The following is a 25,491-nucleotide window of genomic DNA, read 5'->3' as shown; positions in this document are numbered from 1 at the left end:
CATTTTGCAAATCGTTTGCCTCCCTCTCTTTCCCCATCATGCGCTTCGCACAGGATCCCTTGTCTTTTGCTATTGACAGAATGTCTGGAAGCTTGGAAAGCCCCAGCTTCCTCTGAGAGAGGTTTCCTCTGGCAGAGAGAACTGAGGGGGTCCTCTTTCCAGTCCCTTCATGCCGGGAAGGATGTACTGCCAGCATCATGAGGTACTGAATTGATTCTGGACACCTCTGCAGCTGACAGAGGTGCTTTGGCACCGGCGCTGCAGGCAGCTTGAGTGCCAGACCGGTGGCGAGGCTGAGGGGCTGCGAGCTGTGCTGCATCTCTCAGGGGCTTACCTGGAGCCTTTCCCATGATGTCCATGCAAGCACTGGCCGATGTGGGCACTAGGATTGCTCTTTTAATTGGGCGGTTTTGGTACCTTTCAGAAAAGAATTTTCATGGCAAGTCATGAGCCATTAATCTCTCCACTAAACATAACATTTCCTTACTCCTCGATTTACAGCTTTACTCAAAGACTGACATTGGTCATTTCACCAACTATCTCCCTTGACCTCTGGTGTCATGCACTTGTAGGGGGAAGTATCTGGTCTCACAAATATTTTCATACTCTTCTCTGTGATTTATTAACCATCAAAATTTTGCCTTCAGAACTCAGGATTCCATTTCAAATAATTTCCTATGCAAAAGTGGAGTTATTGGGCGAAAAGTATCCCTTAGAACTGGGTACAACCAGGACACCAGGACTGCTGTTGCTGCTTTCTGTTCAGCTACTGTGGTGCCTGTGTGACCTTGAGGAATTAAGTTCACTGCAGTTTTATGATTCTGTTTTTGCATGGGGAAAATAAGGACAGTGATAATTACTTTCATTTGTAAAACACTTTTAGATTTATGGAATATGAATGACTGTTATTAAGTGAAAAGTGTTGCAAAGCTGGCTTAGTTGCACACTGTGCTAACACAGTCCCATATCAGCCTATTGACCTCAGCATGAACCGCTCATTAAAGTTTATAGGACATTTTGGTGGGTGAACTGAGGCAGTTATTCTGCTGGAAATATCATACTGAAAGCACATTTAAATCCATCAGCTGCTTTGACTTTTTTTCTCTATTAAAACTAAACACAACTGCTTGCTCTATCCAATTTTCTGAGTTTATTTATGAAAGTTTATGATGGGTATGTACTCAATGTTAACTCAGCTTGTATGCCCATGGTATCTGAGATATTATAGTTTATTCTAGTCATAGTGTAAACATACAATAGCTCTTGTACTGAGATAAAGAGAGAGCTATACAATATTGAGATGTCTAATGGAGCAGTATGAACCGACAAGTTGCATCGTCATTTTTGAATGGCAAATGTGTTTTTTATGGATACTGCATTAATTTAATTTTGCTTAAACTTTGGCTGTGCTGTACGTTCGTGCTTGAAAACCTGACGTATTTTTGCAGTCTCAGAGCGTGTAAGTTTAGTAGTAAAGAAGCAGATTTACAACATTTTGATTTTTACTAGAGGAAAACATACTTCTGTAACAAGTGTCTTAAATGAACTACTCTTTAAAGACAGGCCTGGCTTGCTTTCAGATTTATTGTTTATATAATAATGCAAAAAAATTCTACTGATGTCTTGCTTTTCTTCCAGATTAAATTTGGATTGTTTGAAAAGTGGGGAGATACTTCACCGTAGTGCAAAAGAAGATACAGAAAGAAGAGACCAAAATGAGAGCTTCCCAAGTACCACATGCCTGCAGCCTGCTATCTTTAGCGATGCTGTTCCTTCCGGTCACTGGAATGTCAAAACAAAATATCCCAAGACTTAAGCTTTCCTATAAAGGTAAACTTCTCAGTAGTTTTTCTGATTCTGTGACTTTTGTTTTGATGTGATATTGCCAGCAGTTCATTTGTATTAGTAACTAGGAAAGCGAAATGCTGTCCCTACAGTTCCCAGAAACACGTGCTAGAAACCTTGAAGATAAATGAACTCTGCCTAGGGACAGTATTAAATTATCTTTTTTTGGGTGGAGGGGAACATGCTTCTGAAATATAACTGGGTTTTTAAACTATTGTTTCAGTTTGCTCCAAGAGGATATTAATATACTATACATAAATTAAGGGAGAGTCATTGCCTAAACATAAGTTTCTAGTGCTACTAGAAACACCGTGAAGCCTGTTGGAGACATTTTCATGTGGCTGGTGAGGATGATGTGGGATGTTGAGGACACCCACACCTTTCTAGAGCATCAAGGAAAGTCGAGAGACTTGCCCCGAGTGCGTCAGATGGCACTGACATTTTCTTTTTTAATTACTTTTTTTCTCTATCACTAGGTTGGTATGTGAAACCTGAAATGTTGTTTTCTTTCTTCTTACCTCTTTGGATCATGGAAGTGGGCTTTTCTGAGGAATTTCTTAACCTTGTGTGTACTTCTTGTTGAGAATGTTACAGGCTGAGAGGTTTAAACACAGACACATTTATGTATTGATGGAGAAATTTTGATAGAAGGCAGATTTCTTGCAGCTTTGAACATACAGCACGCTTCCACAGTTTTTACATAGTGCAGAGATACACCACTGATATTGTCTTCTTCAGTTAAAGCTCTCCAGTTAGCTATTTTTCTGTTATGTCAGCACCCTGCCCTCGTGGGAGCGAATTCTGCTCTCAGTGTTTCAAACTTAAGTCTTCCTATACACTGCAGGATTGCACTCAGGGTGGTGCGATGGGATGGGAGGCTTTAAAGCCTTCATCAGCAGTTATGATACGTTTATCATGAGTTTAACACACACAGGAATTTATTGAGTAAGCACAACGACACACTATTTATTTACAATCTTCCCTTCTGCTAGATTCGCATGCCACTGTGTATGCTGTTCCGCCATGTATATATATATACGTTTGTGCGAGGAAGACAGAGGAAGAGAGATCAAGGGATCTTGACAACATTTTTATAAATTCAGGAAACATTTGCACTCACTGAAGCCAATGAATACAGAAACTGAAAGACCTGACATGAGTTATGAAAGCTAGCAATAAAACCCTCCTAACACAGAGCCAGACTTTTCACAGCTAGGTCTTTTGAGATAATTCCCAATAGCAGCATATACCATATGGTGATGGCATTTATTACAGATTTGACACTCACGATTAGTGAATTCCTCTTAACTTCAAAAGCAGATAGCCTTTGGCAAAATCCTGATGGATGCGTTTGGCAGGTAAGGAGGGGGAGAGAGAAAAATTATTGAGGTCAACACAGGAAAAAAAGAAGTCGCTGAAATCTTAGTTTAAAATAGTGGCAGAGACCTGCTGGGAGTGGTTGGGAAAAAGCCTGAGCTCGTTTAAAAGGACAATGAACGGATGATTGATATCTAGGCCCTGACCCAAACTTTTATTAGCAACTTTATAAACCTTTCAGTTTGGCTTCAGGGATACGGTTTCCTATCCAAACTTATCCACCTATATCCCTGTAGGGGGAAAAAATCAACAACAGATACAAAATGGCACATAAATCTTAATTTGGAGAGCTGTGATGGAACTGAAAAGCCAAAGGAAAAGAGAATTATCAGACTTCATTGTACCTTCTCTTGCCTTTTTTTTGGGGGGGGAGGGGGTGTGGGGTGTGAGGGTGCGCAGTATTTTTTTTTTTTAACAGGGAACAAGAAAAAAGTTACTGCTTGGTTTTCATACCTTTACATTGTAAATGGCGCAGGTAGTCCTTGTCATTATGAAGTCATATTTTTGTTGTTGATAACAACAGCATGGCAGATGTCCTAACTATTTGATACAGTTGTCAGATTACCTTCTCTTCCCAACCTCAAGTATTCCAGCCAAAATAATTCCAAGGTTTCTGAGAAAAAGATGCAGGAGAAATTAACTGTCTTGCCAGTTCTCATAAAACTGTTACAGTCATGTCATTGACAACTCCTGGCATCTCCATTCTTGGGAATTAAGAATTGAAATGTCATGAGGATGATAATACAGGGCCCTTTTCCTTCTTTATGGAAAACTGACCAAAATTGGCCACATAGGCAGCCCTGAAAACCTGGTCACACATGTGTGTTCGTTTGGCTGCTAAAGATGCTGTCCTTGAAGGGAAGGTTTCATCCTCTTCCAAGTGCAATGTGTTTATGGGATGGCATAGCGCCATCTTCCCAGAAGAGCTGAGCATTTGCTCAGGCAAGAGAGCTGGAAGCAAGCAGGACTTTCCCCTGCCGTTACTTCATCGCCCAGCTGCAACACCATTGCCCAGCGCAACTCAGCTGAGGGCTTCAGAACTGCTTCTTCCCATGCCCTGACAGTAAGGACAAGAAAGGGAATATCAAGAGGTGAATGCTGAGAATGGAGAAGCATAGGGGACAAGAAGAGAGAAAGAGGAAGAGGGAATAGTATTAAAGGAACACAGAGAAGGAAGAAACAGAGAAAGAAGAAAGAAATCAGTGGTGGATAGAGGAAGAGGGAGAAGGAGCAGGGTGGGGAAGCTAGAAGATGTGTCTATAACCATAAGAGTGCTTCAGTAAACCATAATGCATCACAGGTCCTCTGTGTTTCGACAGCAATTAAAATTTTAGAGCTTGTATGCATGGATTTTACAGGTTTTCATTTTCTGTGAGGTAGCTTATGGGGTGGAAATCTGTGCTGGAAATGTTAAGATACAGCTATTCCAGTGAATGATGTGCATATCAACATGATGTCATATGATGGACTTCCATTACTTTTTGCCCCTGTTCTAAAAATATGTTCAAAAAAATCACACACACATAAAACCACAATCGCACACAAGTGAATTGAAATATATTTTTTTAATATAAAGTCATGTATACTCCACCTGTGTTGATATAATACACTATGATGTTTAATTACATATCTCATCCTATATTCCCATATTTTCCCTGATTTATTAATTGAATAATTCTTAACATTTTGTCTTCTTCACTTAGACTTTATCTTTTAGATATTGGTGCATGTCATTCATATGCCAGAAACTGTCACTGCTGTCATGTGTTTCTAGGGTGCTGCCACTACATAGACCTGAATTAGTCTCTATCTCTAGGATACTTCTGCAAGTTTATGAGGTGTTTTTATTATTATGTTATAGGTTTAATATTAGGAAAAGGTAAACAAGCTGTCTTCTAGTAGAAGATTACCATCTTTAGAAAACTAGGGCCTGAATTTTGAGTAATACTTCCTGTTTTAATAGTCTTTGTACATCACTACATTCAGTCTCGGAGCAACAGTGTGTGTTTATAATTCATTTTTGTGTGGCTGGAGATACCCAGTGACCATCATCCAAACTGCAGAACTGCTCAAGCAGAGAAGTGACATTCATCTTCCCCAAGCAGCACATCCTCATTGTCTGCTACCTCATTTAGCATCCTCACTCAAACCTCTGCAGCAAATGCAGAAGGTTTTTATCTACCAGGCTCGTCCTATGATGTCACTTATGAGGCAGCAGCAGTTCTGTTACTAAAGAATGGAAGGGCCTGTGTCATAATTCATACACACGAGTGTGTATAATTCATACAGGGTAGAGAGTCTTCTATCTTTTGGGTAGTAGTCTTTGCCAATTTATTGACAGGTATCTTTATACAGGTTTTTTTGTGAGCATTTCTAGGTTTTGCATTATAGGCAGATGCAGAGAATAACCAGACCAGAAGGTAGATTGCCGTCTAGGAAAAAAAAAAAACAAAACCAAAATAAATTTCAACCTTTTTCAATTTGTGGCTATCCTAAAATTTTCCATTAGAAATACAGACTCCTAAATGAAAATATAAGCCTATTGATTTCCTTTACTTTGTTGCTTTCCATGGACATCTTGGTAGTCTGTGCTCTCAAAGAATACATTTATATTACAAAAGTGTGTACCCTGCTTTCTTGGCTGGGGCTATATGTCCCAGCCCAGATCTGGACATTGTCACCTGTGACATATCCATGTTGACATCCACAGACGTGTATCATTCCCATGCAGGGATGCAGCCATGCCCCAAAAGCATCACTCTGGCTGTGACCAGTGCTGATTCGGTCAGAGGACCAGGTTCCTGCATTGTGATACAGCACACAGGAAAAGGCAAGACTGAAGGCAGCCTTTGGCTTTTAAAACAGGATTTACTTAACACTGTTAAAAACAGCTATGGCAGTCACCTAAATCTAATAAACAAGAACATTATTCTCAGCTGATTTTTTTCTTCTTCATATTGAATGAATTAAGATGCAGCCTCACTCCCACTAAAGTCACGGCAAGAGTTTTGCCACTGAAGTAAATTGAACTAGGATCATGTTTCCACTCCTCGCTTTTTTCATCTTAAGTAAGTAAACTAAAGACAAGCAATTCTGTCTCCTCTGTTGAAGGGTGACAATGCTAAATCATCAGCTTCTCATGGAAATAAGCCACGTTTGTGGATTGTTTAGCTTCATGCAGCGTTTTCCATAAATGATTTCCTTCACTCTAAGTGATCCATTCTTACAACATGGTAAAAAAACGAACAGAGGATAACATTTTGGTGTCAGGAATTCTTTTGAAAACTTGACTGGATTAGTACATTTCCTTAGTGCCCTAAACATTATCCTTTGAACATGCTACTTTGCAACCTCAAGCATCCTTCTTTCTAAATACTTTCTGCTTTAAACCTCTTTCATTTTGTAACTGAAGAGATGCTTAACTGTTGCATCAGAGCAGTTAGTTTGTTCTGTTTCAGTAAAGCTGTCTTATTTCCATGTCATGCATTGTTTAATGGTGCATGTAAAATATAGTTACAATTGCATAGCTCCGTGAGTCTCATTTAAACTGTCCGTGACATTGTGGTCATCCCAGTACCACACTGGGGGTGTTGCACAACTATGAATGGTTGGAATATGGTAAACTGGTGATGGATGAAAAAGCCTAGAAATGAGCTTGCAGTTCAGCAGCTGTGCTTGCTCTGCAGGAAGAAGAAGAAAGATCAGTAAAAGCATGCTTTTGTGGTAATAGCAGCAGCTGTAATTCTGAATGTCCATGAAGATCAAGAAAGATGTGCTGAGTGAGGAAGCACGGCTTTTCTTGAATACCTTGTCTCATTTGATGTGGGTTTTTTTCTGATCTGTGATTTCTCAGAAAAATCTCTCTCAGGTTCCTCTGTAGAGTAACATAAAAGATTTATGTGAGAGTTAAGGTCCTAGTTTCAGGTGATCTTCTAGTTATAAAATAGATTTTTGCCTGTTTTGTCTCAAATGTGCTTTCTGCAGGCAGTGCACATTGAGACTTAAAATGTACCCTGGGTTGAAGATGGATGAGCATTGCTGTCCATGTGAGGAAAGACTCTTGTATATGCTGTAGACTAAGTATAAACTTGAAGGCATTTATTACATTTTAGTAACATGAAAACCAGCAACTTTCTTACAAACATTATTTTCCTTTTTTAAACTAGTGAACTTGGAGGTCAGATCCAACTATATGTTGCATTTTCTGTCATATAATTACCATATATATAATGTCCTGGAGAGCAGCCTCCAGTCAGTGACATCAGCAGTTTACATAGCAGTTGAACTAAGAATAACCTTAGAGAACTGACCTGTATCAACCTCTTAACAGCGTAAACAGCCTGTAGCTCACAACAGTTTTCTTTTTTTTTGAGATCACAAAAGGGCCTCAATTGGAGATAGAAAGGATTGTGTTCACAAAACACCAAACTATTCTGCTGAATGTTCACCTGATTAAATCCCAGAAGATGAGAAAGGAAAAATAAAAATGTAAGGCTTTGGGAAGAATGATTGGTCCCTTGTGAAAAGGAGAATGAGACAACACGGAAAACTGTCTCCTTAGGAGAAGAATGTGGGAAAGATACATGATCAGTAGCATCAGCTTCAAAGAGGGTACTTTCAAAAATATTTCTCAAATTGCACTTTTACTAAATACATTTGCAAAGCAAACCCAATTCGAAGTAGTTTCAAAGATCCCAACCTCATTCTCTGTCTATGCACTAATTTGAGGGCACGATCCTCTTGACGTCAGCGTGTGCCTAGCAGTGGACATCTGTGGTTGCGGCGCAGGTCCTTGAGTCACATCCTATTTCCCTTTCCTCCCTCCCCATTTCTGCTGTTCCATTTATAGATGAGTTCCTCAGAGAAGGGCCGAGGGGTGCAGGGGAGGTCTGTTCTGTAGTCAAAGTCCTTTGGAGATAAATACACAGAGACAGCAGAAAGAGACAGAGACAAAATTTTATTTATCATGCCAGAGGACTATGAGGGAAATCAGAGGGGTTGGCTAGCTGTGGTTGATAGGGGTGTTTAGACAAGGGAGGGGGAGTGACAAAGGTACCTTTTTTCCCACTAATTTGGGAAAACAGGTGCTCTCCTTTGTGATCCAAACTCTGCCTGTCCCAGAGAAGTACACCGTCTGTACCTTAGAGTTAACCTTAGGCTGAGGTTACTGAAGACACCAAAATTATATGTTCAGTTTATCTGACAGCTTTGGGTTAACTTTAAGACTGCATCACCCGTGCACCCTGGATTTCTTTGAAAAGTATTTCTCACTAGATATGTATCACAACAGCACCCTATATGACACCCACTGGTGCCCCCCAATGGATAAATAAATATAAATATCAATAATAAAAAATATCACCCCCCAATATTAAGTAATACCTTATGCCTATATACTAATAATTGACAGGAGGTAGTATGATGGTGCACATAGGATGGTAATACAGTGTGTGCAGATGCACATCTCTGATATCCTTTGCCCTGTAACTTTTAGTTAGTACAGTCCTATTGCCTAAGTCTACAAGGCAGATACTGGGTCCACCTGCACAGCCGCACATGGGACTGAATCTGATGGAAGTTGCTAGGCACAACTCCTACACAACTAACATCGAAGGGAATCACTACAAACATTTGATGACCTTCATCAATGGCTTCATAAGAAAACTCCTGTCAATAGCAGAAAGTGTAACTGATAATGAGATTTCACTTTACCATAGGAGAATATTATGCTAGTCCAAGCTATTATAACATCAGTTGGGTTTATTTTCATTACTGGAAGGGGTCCTTTGCTATTGCCAGTGCAAAACTATTTTGAAAACCTACGTTCGCATTAGCTAATTGAGTTACTTTGCTACGCTTCCTTGCTTTTTAATCAAGTGAAATATATCCAGAAAATTGGAAAAAGAATAAAAGGAGAAAAATCTTTGAAGTTTTGTGAAAACAATCATTATCTGCATTCAACTCACAGCTTCTTAAAAAAATCTCTGTCCTGTGCAGCTACCCCAGATGATGACTGACTTAACCGGTGCTTTCCTATAGCAATTGCATCTTCATACTGCACTTCTGTAGCAATTTAGAGCAGGGCTATTAGTTTTGCCTTGTGAACTCAACCAGCAGTCACGATTGAAGAAACACCTACAATATTAATGCCACTGTCATTATATAGGTTCTCCTTCCTCATTCAGAGCATGGGAAAGAAAGATTATCTGGCCCATGCCAGAAAGGGAACCCCCCTGCGGGGACAGGAACAAGCAGTTATGTGTGGGGAAAGCAAGCAGGAACCTCCTAAAGCAGGTTTGCTGCCAGCAGCGGAAATATCTGTTCCACTGGCAGGTAAATCTGCTTGTAGAGGTCCCGGCCCATCGCCTCCTTTCCTGTGCAGGCACTCCTGCTGCAGCCCCTTCAGCCCTGCCAAATGCTGCCTTTGCGCCCTGGGCAGCTAGTCAGACTGGGGAGCTGGTTATTGTTTCCCAGAACAGGTTTCACCTCCTTTACTGTACCTGCTCTGCCTCCCCAACCATCTGGGCCTGTCTTGGTTGAGTCAAAAAACCAGAAGAGCTTCTCAAGGCCAGTTACGAGGAGATTTCCTTGCCCTCAGAGAAACTGTGGGAAGGTCTGTTGAATGATTATCAGGACTTAAGAGATATTACAGGCTCTCAGACAGTGGTTTCATGGCTGCTGAGCCAACATAATGTGCTGCTTCTGGAAGGAGGACATCTCTCTCGCTGCTCCCTTCCCCCCAAACACACATATGTACTTCTTTCCTCCATCAGCTGCTCCCAGATGCACTGACTGGGCCTTTCTCTTGCACCAGCTCCAGCTCTCATCAGCCCCTTTGGCAAGGACATATGCTGTTAGTAGTTAGGACTTTGTGTCTGAATTTTATTTAGCTTTACAGCCTGACCATACAGCTTGTGTGGGCTCTGGTCCAATGCTTGGAGTCGGAGAGATGAATGGCCCCCATGGCTTCTTGCTATACACTCAGTGCTAGATCCTCAACTGATAAAATTATTGCAGGTTCCAGTGGCTAAACCGAGGGTCTGGCTCTGGGACTTGGTGCAAGTGCAAGTAGGGTGTGTGTCTGTGTGTCTGTAGAGCATGGGGAGGGAGGGGAAGGCTGGCATGTACAGCTAGTGAATGCTTCCATAAAAATCTGTGTTGCTCACAGACACTGGTTACAACTGGTATGTAGTATGTAATTACACTAGTGTGGAAATCACAGACAGTTTTCAATAATAGCAATGATAGTCAACAAAGTCTTGAAAACAGAGGTACTAATAAAACAACTGAGCAAGTAAATGTTTGTTTGGCATTAGCTGTCCTTTGCACTGACAACTCACCTTCTTCAGGAATAGCTCGTACTGCTCTGTATCTCTCCTAAGCCTGTTAGTATCAATATTAATCTGTTTTCCAGGCCCATGCCATCTGACACTGTTATTAAACAGAATTCTTCATGCCACTGCAGTTCAAGGTCTCTCATCTTTTAGCACAAAAGCCTTGTCTACTTTGTTATGAACAGGACACTCATGAGGAAGCTTGCAAATACATTTGAATCTGGTGAGAAAAATGTTAAAGCACAAGTATTGTTAAGATATCTGACCATTTTGAAAGCAGTTTCTTTCATATAGGATGGCTGTAGGTGCAATGGAGCAATTCCTGAAGTCACATGCATAGTCTGAGAAAGCAAGTTTAAATAAAGTGAGTCAGGCTGCCAGAGAGATCTGTCAACAGCCATTGGTAGTGTCAGACCTGCTACTGAGCCCAAATCCAGGTTCCTATAGCCTGTTCTAGCCCGGATTTACTTGAGAAAACTCTGTGCACTTTAAATCCTGGACACTGAAATCCACAGCAAAATTCTCATTTGCTCCAAGTGTGAAACAAAGTCCACTTATCTGACTTCCTAAGGCTGTAATGTCATCGGCAAAGTAAAAGCTGAGTAAGGATTTAAAAATAGGTCATGTTCTGTACAGCTGCTACCAGATAGTATGGGCAGAAGCAATGGCACAGCCTGCTGTTTTATCAGGCCACAGATACGTGGGCTGTGAGATGCAGCAAACAGCTCCTCTGTCTGTCCTCAGGGTGCTGGGTGCATCCCCAGAGAATATCAGGTTCTCAGAAGTTTCTCAGAAGATGTATTGAGCTGAAAATTGCAGGTACAGATGCTTGAAAATACTCCAGCCATTTTTGCATCATTCTGAAGAAAGTCTGAAATGAAGGGTTTGTACTATTTTGAAGGCAAGTGCAAGATAATGACAGTAATTTATTTAGAAAGGAGGGATAGCACTGCATATAATTTTACAAACCATACTTCAACAAAGGAAGAGCTGTGTACCTTACAGTGCCAAATACAATCACCATGTTACATTTTTAACACCTGAACGTACTTACAGAGTGCAACACACTTTTTCCAGGCAGGAAAGGATGAGTCTACCCCTGCAGAGCAGCGCGTGTTCATTCATGCAAGTTACCGCAAGCATCCAATCCCTGAGATGGGTTTGATGCTGCCCATCTCTAGGCACAGCCTATCACCAGGGCATTTTGCTTAGGTTGCCTGTTCCTCAGAGTGTGGACTGATCTCCACACTTCATTCCCCGTGGCTATGTCTATCATAACATTCGTGTCTTTCTGATGGCAGGTCATATGGGTATGCACCTTGAGGTAAATGGAACGTTTATGGAATGAGGTAGTAGGCTGGTTAGAGCAGTAAAACTGACTGGCAATCAGTGAGTTTAACTCATCTTTTTCAAGCTAGCCAGTTAAAGAGGATTTTGCCATTATTTCCACCTGAAGCCTATCATCACTCTCTTGTTTTCCCTGTAATTGATTGGCTGATAAATTGGGAGGGACAAGAGTTTGGGAAATATTTAACCAGGGCATGATTGAAATTGCTTTCTTTTGAGTTGTTCTAAGATACCTAAAAATTGAACTAACTCAGGAGAGTGGGAATGGCAGAATTTATTTAAAGCTGTTTTTTCCTAGGGTCGGTAAATTCATAGGTTATTTGCTATTATGGCTCTAGTAATGTGGATGTTCAGAATGGCTTTAGGAATAGGTGTGTTTATAAGCCATCTTCCTCAGAACAGGGCAGAGGATTTATCTCAAGTTTTGGTGCTCAGGTTGATGGAAGATAATTTTAAAAGGTGGGGCTAGAAGGTGGTCTCTGGTTAAGTTGACAGTTCCTTGTCTATATAGTTGTGAAGAAAACTGGCTTCTGATTTAAATAATGGACTAAAGTTTTGCTTTGCTAGATATAAGGAAGAAGTTTTATGCTTTTAATATCCTCTTGCTATTAGGAGAATACATACTTTGAAGAGAATTTAAATTAAAGCTGAAGTGTAAGAAAGCAGATTTCAGTAAAATGACTCAGATTATTTACTGATTACACAGGCTGAGGATCTGTGAGAGGTGAAGGGATGGAAGGTAAGTAAGTTTGGCCCTGACAATTGAAAATTATGAAAGAGAGGTGATGGGTCACTTGTTTGCATGTTCTGCCTCTAATTTAAAGAGGACATTTGGTACTATTTAAGTCTATCATTGTGCCAGGCAGGGATGCTGGACCGGTATGTTTGTTGAGATACCAACAATTGTCTACGTGTTACCAAAGATCATACTTTTGCCAATCATTTATACTGAGTTACAGTTGTACTGCATATTGTTTAAATATCCACAGTATCACTTTTTAAAAAAAAAGGTGGTTTAATTTTGCTTTGGAAACAACAGTGAGTTTGCTTACTTTGGCAGTTTTGCAAGAGAGATAAACTACTTAGGAAAAGGGAACCTGTGCAGTCTTAGGTCTTCAGATAAACAAATGTTTCACTCAGATATGTTTTGAGTTGTGCTGTCTAAAGTTAATTATTTGGTTTGGCTCTGTGAAGTTTGTGAATTGGGCTTTTGCATTTTTTCACTGATAACATGTAGTCACAAAGCAGCTTTTAATCATCTCTGCAATAATAACACTTTACAAGTTATTTGTGCAGCTGTTTCGTCAGTCAAATGTGTTTGCAGTTAAAACACAACTAAAACATACTTCCATAAACATAAGTGTGCATTTTTTAGTTCATGCTTTAACTGGGTGTGCTTTGGGTGGTAAGCAACTACCTGTTTTGTTTTACAGTATTACCCTTTTTGAGGATTTAAAAGACACTGAGTCAGACAAAGATGGGACCGTAGATTGATTATAACCCCTAGCTCTGAAACAGATGAACTAAATAATCTGCAGTAGTCTCAGTTCTCATCTTGCAGAAGCACTTATTTCAAGTGAGCTTTACTGATATGAAAGAGAATCAGGTCCCACAGCATATTTTTTTTTCTTCTCATTATGGGTGAAGTAGTCATTGTGAAGGTTATCTGAAGATAAAATGATCTGTACTCTCCTGATGAGAGGTGGTGGTGTTTGTTTTTTTTTAAAAAAAAAAGCTTCACAGTTCTGCAGAGAGAGTTGTTGCTCAGTTACCTTTGTCTGCAATGATGGTTTGAGAAGCATAGTGCAATGCATAATAGAACTACTTTATTAATATGATTTTCTGTGTTGTATATGCTGATAGATTTGACATCCATCAGTAAGTAGTTGCAAACAGAGATGTGGGAAATGGGAAGTTGGTTGATGGCTGAGCAGGCCCATAAAAGTCCCTGGAACAAAAAGCGAAGACACCCAGAAAGTTCCTGAAATCCAGCAGTAGACTGTTTCTGAAATTTGGATCAATCTTTAGAAAAAAAAAAGTTGTCACCTTCCTAGGCTGTAACACCCTTCTGGAGAACAATTCAATCCTAAAAAAGGAACAGAAGTACCTAACCCCAAAATATGTGGTAGAGTACAAGGTGGTTTGGGGAACTACTCAGGAAGAGAACCAAGATTTTTACACAATATTGTGACAAGAAGAAATCATGTTTCTCTGTTCCCAATAATCCATATCCTTTTGGAAAGGCCCTTCTGTGCCTTGAATTTGAGGTTTTCCTCTGGGCCAAATAAAATTAGTTGTGTAGCAATGAGAGCCACATGGCATGCACAACAAATCATCGTTGTCCATGGTGAGATGCAGCTAAATGGAATATAACTTGCTTCTTGTAATATGTAGTAGAGATTGGTGATAGACTGGACCTATTCTCTTTGCCTTCATACAAATACGTATGGGGTCAATCTTGAATCTTTTAAACTCAGAATACTCTAGGAATTAAATAAATTGCTGTATTCATGCTATATTGACATTTCCTTATCTCAAAATCGCAGTTGAGGATTCACACAACACCCGTGTAAATTGTCACGGGTATTTTTCAGCATTTGAGGAAAACTGTGATCTCTTATTTTTACTGTATATGAAAATTACATAAATATACAGCCTTTAAATTTGGAGTCCTTCAAAGGTGTCATTAGATGTAGCTGTTTTGAAGCAGGTTGAGGACTTCCCTTTCTGCCAATTTAGGTGTGGCCTGTCATCGGGAAAATGTTTGTAACTGGCCACAAAGGCAGTTCTGGGTCTTGACCAAGTGGTTCCAGATTGCAGTAAGCTTATACCATGCTGGAGTTGAGGAATGGCAGCACAGTCAGCACATATGTGACCTTGGGTTAAAAAGTCGAAATACACTGTATAAATGTAAATACATATTATTAGAACAGAATGGCATCTTTTCATTCAAAGCTTTTATGCTATGTCTCTGCTGCTGGAGATTATTTAAGTAAGCAATGATCATGCTGTTGTGAGCCAAGTCCACTGAGATACTTTTGTAAATGAGTAAAAACCAGTCATTATTCCAGCTTCTGTCACTCAACAGTGAAATATTAACCCAGAAAGGGAGTTGCTGAATATTCATTTAATTTACAGACTGGAAACAAGTACTTAATTTTCAGTAAAACAGCAAATACTATAAATGGAGTGCTGTGCCTGTACTCATGAAAGACCATCCCTGTAATTAACTTTGTGTCTGTCCATTATGAGAATGTTGTTTCTATATTAACGTGGCTACAGAGATGCAGTGATTCAAATCAATGGCTTTCTGTAAGCTCTAAGTTTGAAAACCATTGGGCAAATGTGCTTTTCATAATAAATTTTTGCAGTGTAATAGCCTTTGTGATATTAAATATATCTTGCTGTGAAAGGCAACTTCAACCCATAAGATTGGATTGTTTTGCTTTTGTGGAGTGAGAACAATGATTAATTTGGCTGTAATTTAATCAGTTCTCTGTTAGTGTTTACTTGACAAATTTTATTAGGTCATGTTTCAATTTTAATCATATCAGTGGCCGCATTCAGAGTCTTATTTCCAAGCTCTTTTCAATAGTTAGTAAATAACTGGCCGAACATGATTCTTCACCACTTTACAGCTTGTGTTGTCGTTTGTGTCAGTAACAAACCAGTGTGCAATGCTGTCATTTCCATCTGGAATGTTTTACAGATGTTTTCCTTATGATGCAGTGAAACAAATGACTGTACAAGGCACCAGGCAGGGCTCATTCCTACTTGGGTGTCTCAGCCCTGAGACAGCTTTTCCCCTCCCTGTTGTAGCTGTCCTATGTGGTTCTTTACTGAGAAATAGAAGAGGTGTTAAGAGAAAGATGATGTATGTCCGTTTGGGATGGTCCTACAGAGAGCATTCCTTCCAAATAAGAATGAAATGGGAAGTGGGACCAGTCTCAGTCATCTCCTTTCAGGTATGTGGAGAATTGGGTTTACGTATCTTGGCAAGTGACATCCTTGCAAAGGCCCATGGGCTGCATGACTCTGAGCAATGAAAGTGCTTTAGAGCATTTGCACAAACGTTATCATTTAACCTCACTCAGATCAAATTCTGACGGCTGGAGACAAGAAGGAATTTCCCCTCATATTCTGCATCTTAGTTACTCATGTCCTACAGCGCTGTGATACGACTGAGAGCTTGTCATCAGAAGAGATTTAAAAAGCATGGAGGGTGATATGGATTGCTGAAATACAGTAGCCTGTGAGATTCATTAATCTCTCCTGTTAATGCCTGTGCATGATTAATTACTAGATATTGTGATCCTCTATTCCTCTTCCTTCCATCTTCTGTATTAATTGGGATACAGAACTGTTAAATAGAGATTTAATCTAGACCACAGTAATTATAAAGCATTTTTTATTATGTACAGTGGATCAGATAATCTAGTAATGCAGCCAGGTCTTATGTCATGGGTGGAGAAGAGAACGATGTACTCCAGCAATGTTTGGCTGATAAACGGTATTACAGAGATCAGCCCAGAAGAATTTGAGTAACTCAAGGGAGCTAAAACCTCCCGCTGTGATCAGCATCAGAGAACTCTTTCCCAATAAACAGCTCCATCATATCCAGTACCTAGAATTTCCAGTCAGGAAAAAACAAGGGAGGAGGTCTGTGCAGAGTATGACGTCTGGTGACGACACATGGACATCACACAGAAATAAGAGTTCTGCTAGAAGTGACTGTCCTGTAACAGAGAACCCAGTAACAATGTGTCAGGAGTACATCTTTATTTTTTGTTGGGTGAAAACATACTAGTGGAGGGAGCTAAGCTTCAGAAATCCTGTGTTTAGAAGGCTTTTCTTTTTCCTTTGTAAAATTTTTCAAACTGGCTTGGCTATTCATCAGCCCGCTCCAGTGTAAGCAGTCTGGATCGGGCTATGGGTTTTTGTAACGTACCATGCTAACCAGTTGTTCCTAAGTGATCTTGCTGTCAGTTAATAACCAGATCTTTTAAATTATCACTAAATTGGGGGGAAAAACCAAACAAACGAACCCAAGCGTGACATCTTTGTATTCACAAAAGATTTGTGAGAAAGGACACTACTGGTGTAAAGCAGTGTAGTGCTTAATGTTGGATTTATTTTTTCAATGCAAAGTAAGATTTTTTTTTTTCAAAGCACTGCCAAATAAATCTCACCTAGGGGAATAGTAGCTGCAATACAAGACAATTTGTTTTCAGGCTGTACCATAACAACATTCAGCACTGAGCCAGACGAAACCACATGAGCTTAAGTAGAAGTGTCTGAGCCAAAAAATAATTGTCATAATTATATACCAGGTAGTCAGATTAATAATGATTTTTTTTCCCACGGTGCTGTTTATTAGCCAACAACAGGACTTAATCTGTGTTTTGCCTGTTACATGTTTTATGAGACACCTTGGAGAAAAAAGTTGGTTTGGGTTTTTTTCTTTCTCTTTATTTTGCTCAGGAGTTACTCTGCAAAACACCGGTCCTGATTTTCATCATGCTTAAGCAGTGTAAATAACTTGTGCTTTATGTCTGGCTTCTCTAGCAGGAAGGCTACGCTGTCCATCCAGTGCCAGGAATGTGGAAATACCCTCAGTTTTATGTTCAATTAAATACAGGATTTGCCTTTCTGTCTGAAGATTTCTGAATAGTTTAGCTTGGAAAGTTTGCTCATGGAAGAATTGATTCACATTTATTTTCGTTGTCCCCAAATTAATGGCTACCCAACAAGACTAAACTCCCTGTGTGCTCTCTTCTATACGTTGTTTGTGTCCTCATCCAGAATTACACCCACAGAGTATTCATTAAGCAAAAGGTTACAGACTTTCTACTTTACAGTCTTTTAGCTTTTTTTTTTACAAGAGAAGCATAGATTCTTTCATTAATTTCATAGAGAACTATGTTTTTCTTTGTTACCTTTTGAAAGAGATTGGAAGCCACTATTAAAACACAGTAAAAAGTGTCAAATTTGTGCTTTTTATAGGGAAAACTTCCTCTGCAGAGGGGGCAAGGATGCAGGAACAGCCACCTATTGCCACCTCTGTAAGGCAAATAAAGACATCAGGGTTTTAGAGGTGCTGCTACTGGATGCTGCCCGTCACGTGCCTCTGTATTGCTTTCATTGAATCCTATGCTCTAGAGATTTACTTCTGCTAATGGCTGTTGATTCAGATCTCAATTGAGCTGATAGTAATTGAAAAATTAGTTGTAGCAATTACCTATACTGCCACCAGAACTTAATATTAGACAATGGGTAAACTGAACCTTGTAATAAATTTTCTATACACCTTACGGTTGTTACCTCCTTCCAGTTCTTCTCAACTCTATATGTGGCTTAATGTCCCAGTGGAAATCATTTGAGTGGTATCCTTCGAAGGTCTGTACTGGGATCAATATTAATTAATATCTTCATCAATGACATAGTGGGATTGAGTGCTCTGTCACCAAGCTGAGTGGTGCAGTTGATACACTTGAGGGAAGGGATACTATACTCATTTAGTTGGACTAAATGATCTTTGAAGGTCCATTGACAGCCTGGAGGAGGAGGCCCATGTGAACCATGTGCAAGGTCCTGCACCTGGGTTGTAGCAGTCCTCAATATCAACAACAGGCTGGGTGATGAACGGCTTGAGAGCTGCACTGCAGAGAAGGACTTGGGGATGCTGCTGGATGAAAAGTGGGATGTGAGCCAGCAATGTGTGCTTGCAACCCAGGAAACCAACCGTATCCTGGGCTGTATCAAAAGAAGCATGGCCAGTAGATTCTCCCCTTCTATTTGGTCCAGAGGAGGCCATAAAAATGGTCAGAGGGCTGGAGCACCGCTCCTGTGAGGAAAGGCTGGGAGAGTTGGGGTTGTTCAGCCTGGAGAAAAGAAATCTTCAGGGAGACCCTTTATTGCAGCCTTTCAGTGCTTAAAGGGAGCTTATAGGAAAGAAGGAGAAATACTTTTTACCAGGGTCTGTAGTGACAGGATAAACTGGATGATGGTAGATTGAAATTGGATGTAAAGAATTTTTCTATGATGAGGGTGATAAGGCACTGGCAGAGGCTGCCCAGAGCAGCTGTGGGTGCCCCATCCCTGGGGGTGCTCAAGGCCAGGCTGGACGGGGTTGGGAGCAACCTGGGCTGGTGGGAGGTGTCCCTGCCCATGGCAGGGGGATGGACTGGGTTGTCAAACATCCCTTCCAACTCAAACCATTTTATGGATCTACAATGCCTGCCACATCTAACCCCTGTTTCCTACTCCTAAATATTCTTTGCTGGCATTGACCTTCGTTGCTGCTTTATATGTAGAGCACCAAATATGGTGAGATATTAATCCTTGATCATGTGTATCTAATAGTATGATGATACAAACATACATTCATTTTCTTACAACAAAGGAAAGATATAACATGTATTTTGCAATGATCTTTTTTTCCCTAATATTTGCTGATTTTCTGAATTATTAATGTCATAATTTTAATTTATTATGAAAATTTCATACAGAAGAATGTATTGTGAAAGGAAATATTACCCAATTTGGAAGTATAAAAAACTCAAAGAACCCCAAGTTTAATAGGAACTGTATTATGACCCTGGAAAGACATGCTCTAAGACTGCAGTTATCTCACTGGCATACTCCATGCTGGTTGCATATATTTATAAAAGACACCAATGAGTCATATGTAAACATTTTGATTATAAAGATTTTCTTCGTTTTCCCACAGACTTGCTGCTTTCAAACAGCTGCATCCCATTCCTGGGCTCAACAGAGGGGCTTGATTTTCGAACCCTGCTGCTAGATGAGGAGAGGGGCCGGCTGCTAATCGGGGCTAAAGACCACATCTTCCTGCTCAACTTGGTTGATTTAAACAAAAACGTGAAAAAGGTCAGTTTGTTTTACACAGAGTTCATCTCATAAGTGCAGTTTTGTTCCTTTTTTCTACCCCCACCCCCCTTCACTGGGCAACTGGCAGGTTTGTTGTGCAGTGCTGTATACCAGGATTTGATAATCTCACCTCCCAGAATTATACAGATTATTTTAGTCAATTAAATTTCCCATGCTATGTGATGTCCTGTGAGACTGATGTCCTACAAGAGGTCAGCTACCTGGAGGAGCCTTGCAGTGCATGAAAGCAGCATCAAAATACCAGCAAATAGGCAAAAATGCAGCTCGGAGTGTGTGCTTCTAAATTTCTCTGATCATGGTCACCCTCCTCAAATAAAAGCATTTGAAAGAAGGGAACTGAAGACAGCTCTTTCTTTGCTTCCTGGCATCATTGGGATTACTGTGATATTAAACAGAGCAGATGGTTTAAATTACAGTAAAAGATGTTAGTGGTGATTTCAATATTAACATTTATATTAATATCTAGAATTACTAGTGATAGGAGGAGCTTCCACTGGAATCTCCTGCACTACCTTGCCCATACCCTGTGACAATGTATTAGCTCCAGATAATAGGATGGTAATTTTGGCTTCAGTATTTATAGCAGAAATTATGAACTGGAGCTTTTGTAAGCACAACTGACTGCTACATGTAAAAAACAGATGCTTGTGCAGGAACACACGTGAAAACTGCTTGCCTGCTTGTTCCAGATATGCTACTTACTGAAGAAAATTTAAATTCTCAGCTGTGTTTGATATTTTCTTTAAGCACCAGAAGGGGGTTTTAAATTACTGTGTTCTGCCATCAGCTCCAAAGAGGTAACTGACCCTGAGTTAATACAACTGCAGCACAGGGGCTTAACAGGTGTAACAAAACTGTTTTGCCTGACATGTTTTAGTGCAACACTTGCTATTGTTGTATAGAAGACTTCCAGTACCAGGCTGAATATCTGATTTCTTCTTTTGGCTTCTGCATTGCTCCAAATGCCAGTTTCTTTAGAACTCAGATTCTGAGCATTTCGGGAAATTCCTTCCCTGGGATGCTTTATCGAACACTTAACTTGCGTCTGCCATCTCGGTAGGTTACTCAAAAAACAGCATCTCATTAGAATATTGCATTGATAATTCATATTGCAGATTTTTCAGACTACAGATTGATTTCTGACATAGACATTCTGTAGAAAACAAATTTTGTCTGTGTGAAAAGCAGATTTCTATTTCTGTAGGATGCTGCTTGCCTCCTGAGAGATGCTGAGTGCTGTCACCTCCTGTTATGTTCGGCAGGGCTTGATTAGCTCAGAGCTTGCTGGAGGTGGTAGCACCCTGCGTGATCTGCCCTTCCATCCAAGCTGGTACAATTTTCCCTTTAGCCAAACCACAACTGATCATAATGATTATTGTGCTTTCCAAGAAGAGCAGAACACAGACAGAGCCAGGAGAATTAGCTTACAATCAGATGATGCCTCTCAACACAGACTTTGTAGAGCAGAGGCTCACTTTGTATTGGAATGAAAATGTGTATTTGGTAAGCTGAACAGAGAAAGTACGCCTACATATCTGTGGTAATATGAAAGAAGGGAATAAAATTCATAACAACTTGCACATGTGGACTAAAAAAAATCAGTGTCTGCAGGTTCAGATATTTCTACTTAGTTTAACCATTCAGGTAATCTTTAACTTTTCAGACAAAACACTGAAGAAAAGTATATTAAAAAAGCTAAAACTGACTGAAAAACTCTGCAGAGCATCCTGGTGTGCTGATTTCTGAGATCCCTGTGGCCATTCAGCAACTTTATAAACTTATCCTCTTAGTTAAATTCACAGGTAACATGAGACAATATCACACAAGTGTTTCTCTTTGGTTCCTCTGTCCTGATAGAAACTCTTTTGGGGAGGGAAGACATGAGTTGAAGGATGTTGTGCAAGAGGCTGTATATAAGTCTCAGTCACTGACAAGGTTTCAATGCTAAAGGATGCTCTCCAGCAGCAGGGAAGTGTCAGAAAGTAGCGTTTGTGGGCGCTGTGTTTAGACTGACAGTGGTTTGGGTTGGCGCCGGGCCAGGCGGCTTGCTTCCAGGCTTTCCTGGTGAGAGGAAACCACACATGTTGGGACTACAAGGGTCTGAAGTGTGTCCTTTGTACTATTCTGGAGTAAGAGTCATCTGGAAAAAAAAATAATTCTTATACACAGCGGCTAAAATGAGAAGTAATTGATTAGAATATTAAGTTTCTGCCTCTAAGTGATGTGTTTATTAATGACTCTGAGAAAGAAGGGTTGAAAGACAGCAGGTTGCAGGGGGGTAAGAGAGGTGTAAGAGCTTTGAAATGAGAATGTAAGGCTGTGCGTAGTATGGGGGTTCCTTTCTTTAAAAAAAAAACAAACAAAACTGAACATGAACTGTAGAATGCTCTATGCTGGGTAGGTTCAGATTACTTGAGAAAAAGCTCTCAATTTCAGATATTTGTTATATTAGGGACTACTGATACCTCAAAAAGCCAAGTCATGGTCCCCAACAATTTACTCTCAGAAAATTCTCATCTGTGGATATAATTACTCGGCAAGATTATATTATAGAGCCTGATGCTGTATATTAAGACATTTCTGGAATAGTATTCAAAGAAACATCCAGAGCACTGTCTCCTGCTCCCTTCTCTAATGTATACATATACGTATCATTTAATAACTTCCTTTTTACAACCTAATTATTTACCTAAATTAGTTAATTTAACTTACATATATTAAGTTATGGCTTTACTTCCTAGCATATTTTTCCTGAGGAAATAAATCAATAGTTCTTTTGGAGTTCCAATTTTTTAAAATCATTGTAGTTTTTATTCAATTTATTGTGTAATTGGTTGAAAACTTCCTTAGCTGGCAGCCTGAAAAAATCCATCCAGTTTCCAGTGCTTGCAAACCTCATTATAAAACAACAGGATGTACCATAGTATAATAGAAAACTCCTCCAGAATGAAAGACAAATGTGGAAATCTAAAATGGTTGCACTCTACAAATAGCTAAAGCTTAGCAGAGGATAATCATTTTTCTGTATCAGGGATATAATTTCTGCAAAGCTGTTCTGAATAGAAGCCTCTAGCTCCTATTGCAGGAATAACGTTACCAAGTGCCACAGTCTTTTCTTGAAAGATCCTTATATGCCTGACAGGTGTTGCAAGCTATTTGTGAACTGGAAGATTTGCAGTTACTTCTTATGGAAAAAAATAAAGATGTTCAGCTAAAGAAAGCAGAGAAGAGCAGCAACCTCCATTTATCAGGGCATAAGATGAATCTGTCATGACCAGCAGAAGTACAATGCACAAAGAAACGTGTTTAATGTCATGAGGTGGAAAAGTTGGTAAAGAAATTTTATAGGAATTCTGAAGTCTGAGATCCTGCTGAAAGGATTACTTTAGTACATAGAATTTTCTTGTGAGTTTGCCTAAAGCCTTTCTTATTTTACTCCTTAAACTAAACAAATACTAAATACAAAATGTTGCCAGCTGGGTAAACTCTTATGAAATAGCTGCAAAGAAGTGGTGCACCTTTCTGCAAGTCCTGTGCTCGCTAACAGTGGAAGCGGCATTACATGTCAGCGCTATTATCACTGTGTAATCCGCAGCGCAACCTGCCCATCTCTGCAGGAATAGGAATGCTATCAAGGGCTGACAAGCTTTTGAAAAGCTGCCAACCTGCAGGAGCTGTCAGTGCTAGAAGACACAGCCACATGTGGGCCAAATAGATAAACATGTCAGATCCCCAACAGCAGCTTTGGAACAAGTTGTTTTCACCTGCCCCAGTGGGTACTGGCACGGGGTCACAAGTTATTGTTACTTAGAGCATCCTTAGTTCATACTGTTGCTACTAAATTTTTGGCTTTACCACTTGCAGCTGCCCTGTGACTTATCCTTTAATGTCCTCTTGTATTGAATTTTATCTGTATTTCACAGCAAAAACCACATATGCATATATATACACATATATAGAATATATAGACATACACATGTATCAGCTGGGTGAGTGCTTATGAAATACCCACAAATAAATTCTGCACCTTTCTATAACCCCAGTGCTTAGCAGCAGCCCAAGGGGGGTTATACATCAGCACTACGATCATTCTGCATTATCTGCATTGTAACCCACCCACCCCTACAGGAAGGGGAACATGTATTTGACTACGTATGCATACTTATGTATAACAGCACCCTGAAGATAAGGAGCTGAATTTTACCTTCATTGCTCTGGGAAACCTGCTGTCAGTCTTTGTAAGCCTGCTTTCAATTAGGAATGAACCCAGTGGGAATTCAGCCAGTACTGAAGCGTTGGTTCCTGCCATCAAGCCAGAGCCTCTGGAATACAGAGTCAGAGAAGTTTATTGCAGCCCTGAAACACAGATATATATGAATACTGAGACTGGTCCTTTCTGAACAAATACGTGCTGCTTATTCTATAACTCAAAGGAACTTATCTTTCTGCCTGTCAGCAAAAGCTCTAGACTGTGGGTGAAGCCTTAACCTGTCAAAGAAAAAAGGCTGCCAGGAAACATCAGTGAAGGCCAAAGAGTCATGGGGAAACTACTGGAGATACTTAAAGTCCTGAAAGTGAGGGCGTGAGGACTGGGTTAGTCTAGAATAAACTCAGTGGAACAGGTGGAGGATGGTCATGAGTCCATCTGGGACCATGTTGGTTTGTTCTTAGTCTCTGTGACTAGAAAAAGTTCTAAGACAGTTGTTGAGGTGAGGTTGAGATTTGACAAGGGCATGGTTTGGCCCTCCATACGTGGGGAATGAATTCCCAGGAGTAAATGGCCCTGGTTTTGAAATGAAGGGAACTTTTCTGGGTGTCGTAGTTCACAGGACACTCATTTCCACCTGTTTTAGAGTATTTCCCTTCCTTCCAAATTTAATAGAAATAGAAAACATCTTATATATCATTTACAATAAAACAAGGCTGGTTTTGCTGGGGTGTCCATATATTTTAGTGTCCTGTCCCCATAGGTGGTCAACAGTGGGCACTGGAAGAAGAGCATGAAGAGAAGCTGTAATGGTGCTTCAGGTTAGGGACGTCCAGAGGTAGAGGTGATAACCCTGTGCTTGCCACCCCTTGGCGAGCTCTTACCATTGACCTACGTTACGCTTGTTTTGAATGGCTGAAAACCTTTCGGAGTCCATGAAATTGTTTGACAGATAAATTCAGGCACCTGTGTAGAAAAGGTGGAAGCTTTTCACCAGTGTTTACAGACACAAAACAACAGACATGGACAAGATATGAAGAAAGCGGTATGTAACCAGAATGACAGCAGCCTGAGGTGGAAGAGGGTGCCTCTGTTATTTCCTTTTGCATTGTTGCTATAAATTATGTTTCTATAAACATCCGTTGTAATTTTTATACTTTACCCGTGTGTTTAGCTATAAAGAATTGCCAGTATCCTGCTCTCTGAAAATATTTGCTTGTATTGGGCTTTGACTTTTTCAAAGGTAGGATTTGTCTTCATTCTGAAGCAATAAACATATCAGGAGCAATGCCAAAACATGCCAGGAGCAATGCATTCGCCCTAAAAATCCTGGTGTACAGTTTCCTTTTAGGAGAAACAGAAGGTAGTCAGAAGTCTACTGTAGTTACACTGTGGAAAATGAAGTGTAAAAGTACTAAAGACTTTCAAGATTTAATCCAGTGTAAATGAAATCAACATCTGGTCAGTTTT

The 25,491-nt window shown here is 40.1% G+C and overlaps 1 protein-coding gene across 4 annotated transcripts in view; it reads left to right on the top strand.

The window, feature by feature from the left end:
- Nucleotides 1-25,491, top strand: part of SEMA3D (semaphorin 3D) — a 147,995-nt gene that overhangs the window by 43,615 nt on the left and 78,889 nt on the right. For all 4 annotated transcript variants that reach the window (XM_040595919.1, XM_040595918.1, XM_040595916.1 and 1 more), the window contains 2 exons: nt 1,639-1,830; nt 19,633-19,793. In XM_040595919.1, the coding sequence (XP_040451853.1) occupies nt 1,716-1,830; nt 19,633-19,793 (276 nt within the window). In that variant the 5' untranslated portion in view covers nt 1,639-1,715. The remainder of the gene's footprint in view (nt 1-1,638; nt 1,831-19,632; nt 19,794-25,491) is intronic.

The sequence above is a fragment of the Falco naumanni genome, chromosome 5 (genome assembly GCF_017639655.2).
Source record: "Falco naumanni isolate bFalNau1 chromosome 5, bFalNau1.pat, whole genome shotgun sequence".
Taxonomy (NCBI): domain Eukaryota; kingdom Metazoa; phylum Chordata; class Aves; order Falconiformes; family Falconidae; genus Falco; species Falco naumanni.
This window is presented reverse-complemented; position numbering and strand designations above follow the sequence as displayed.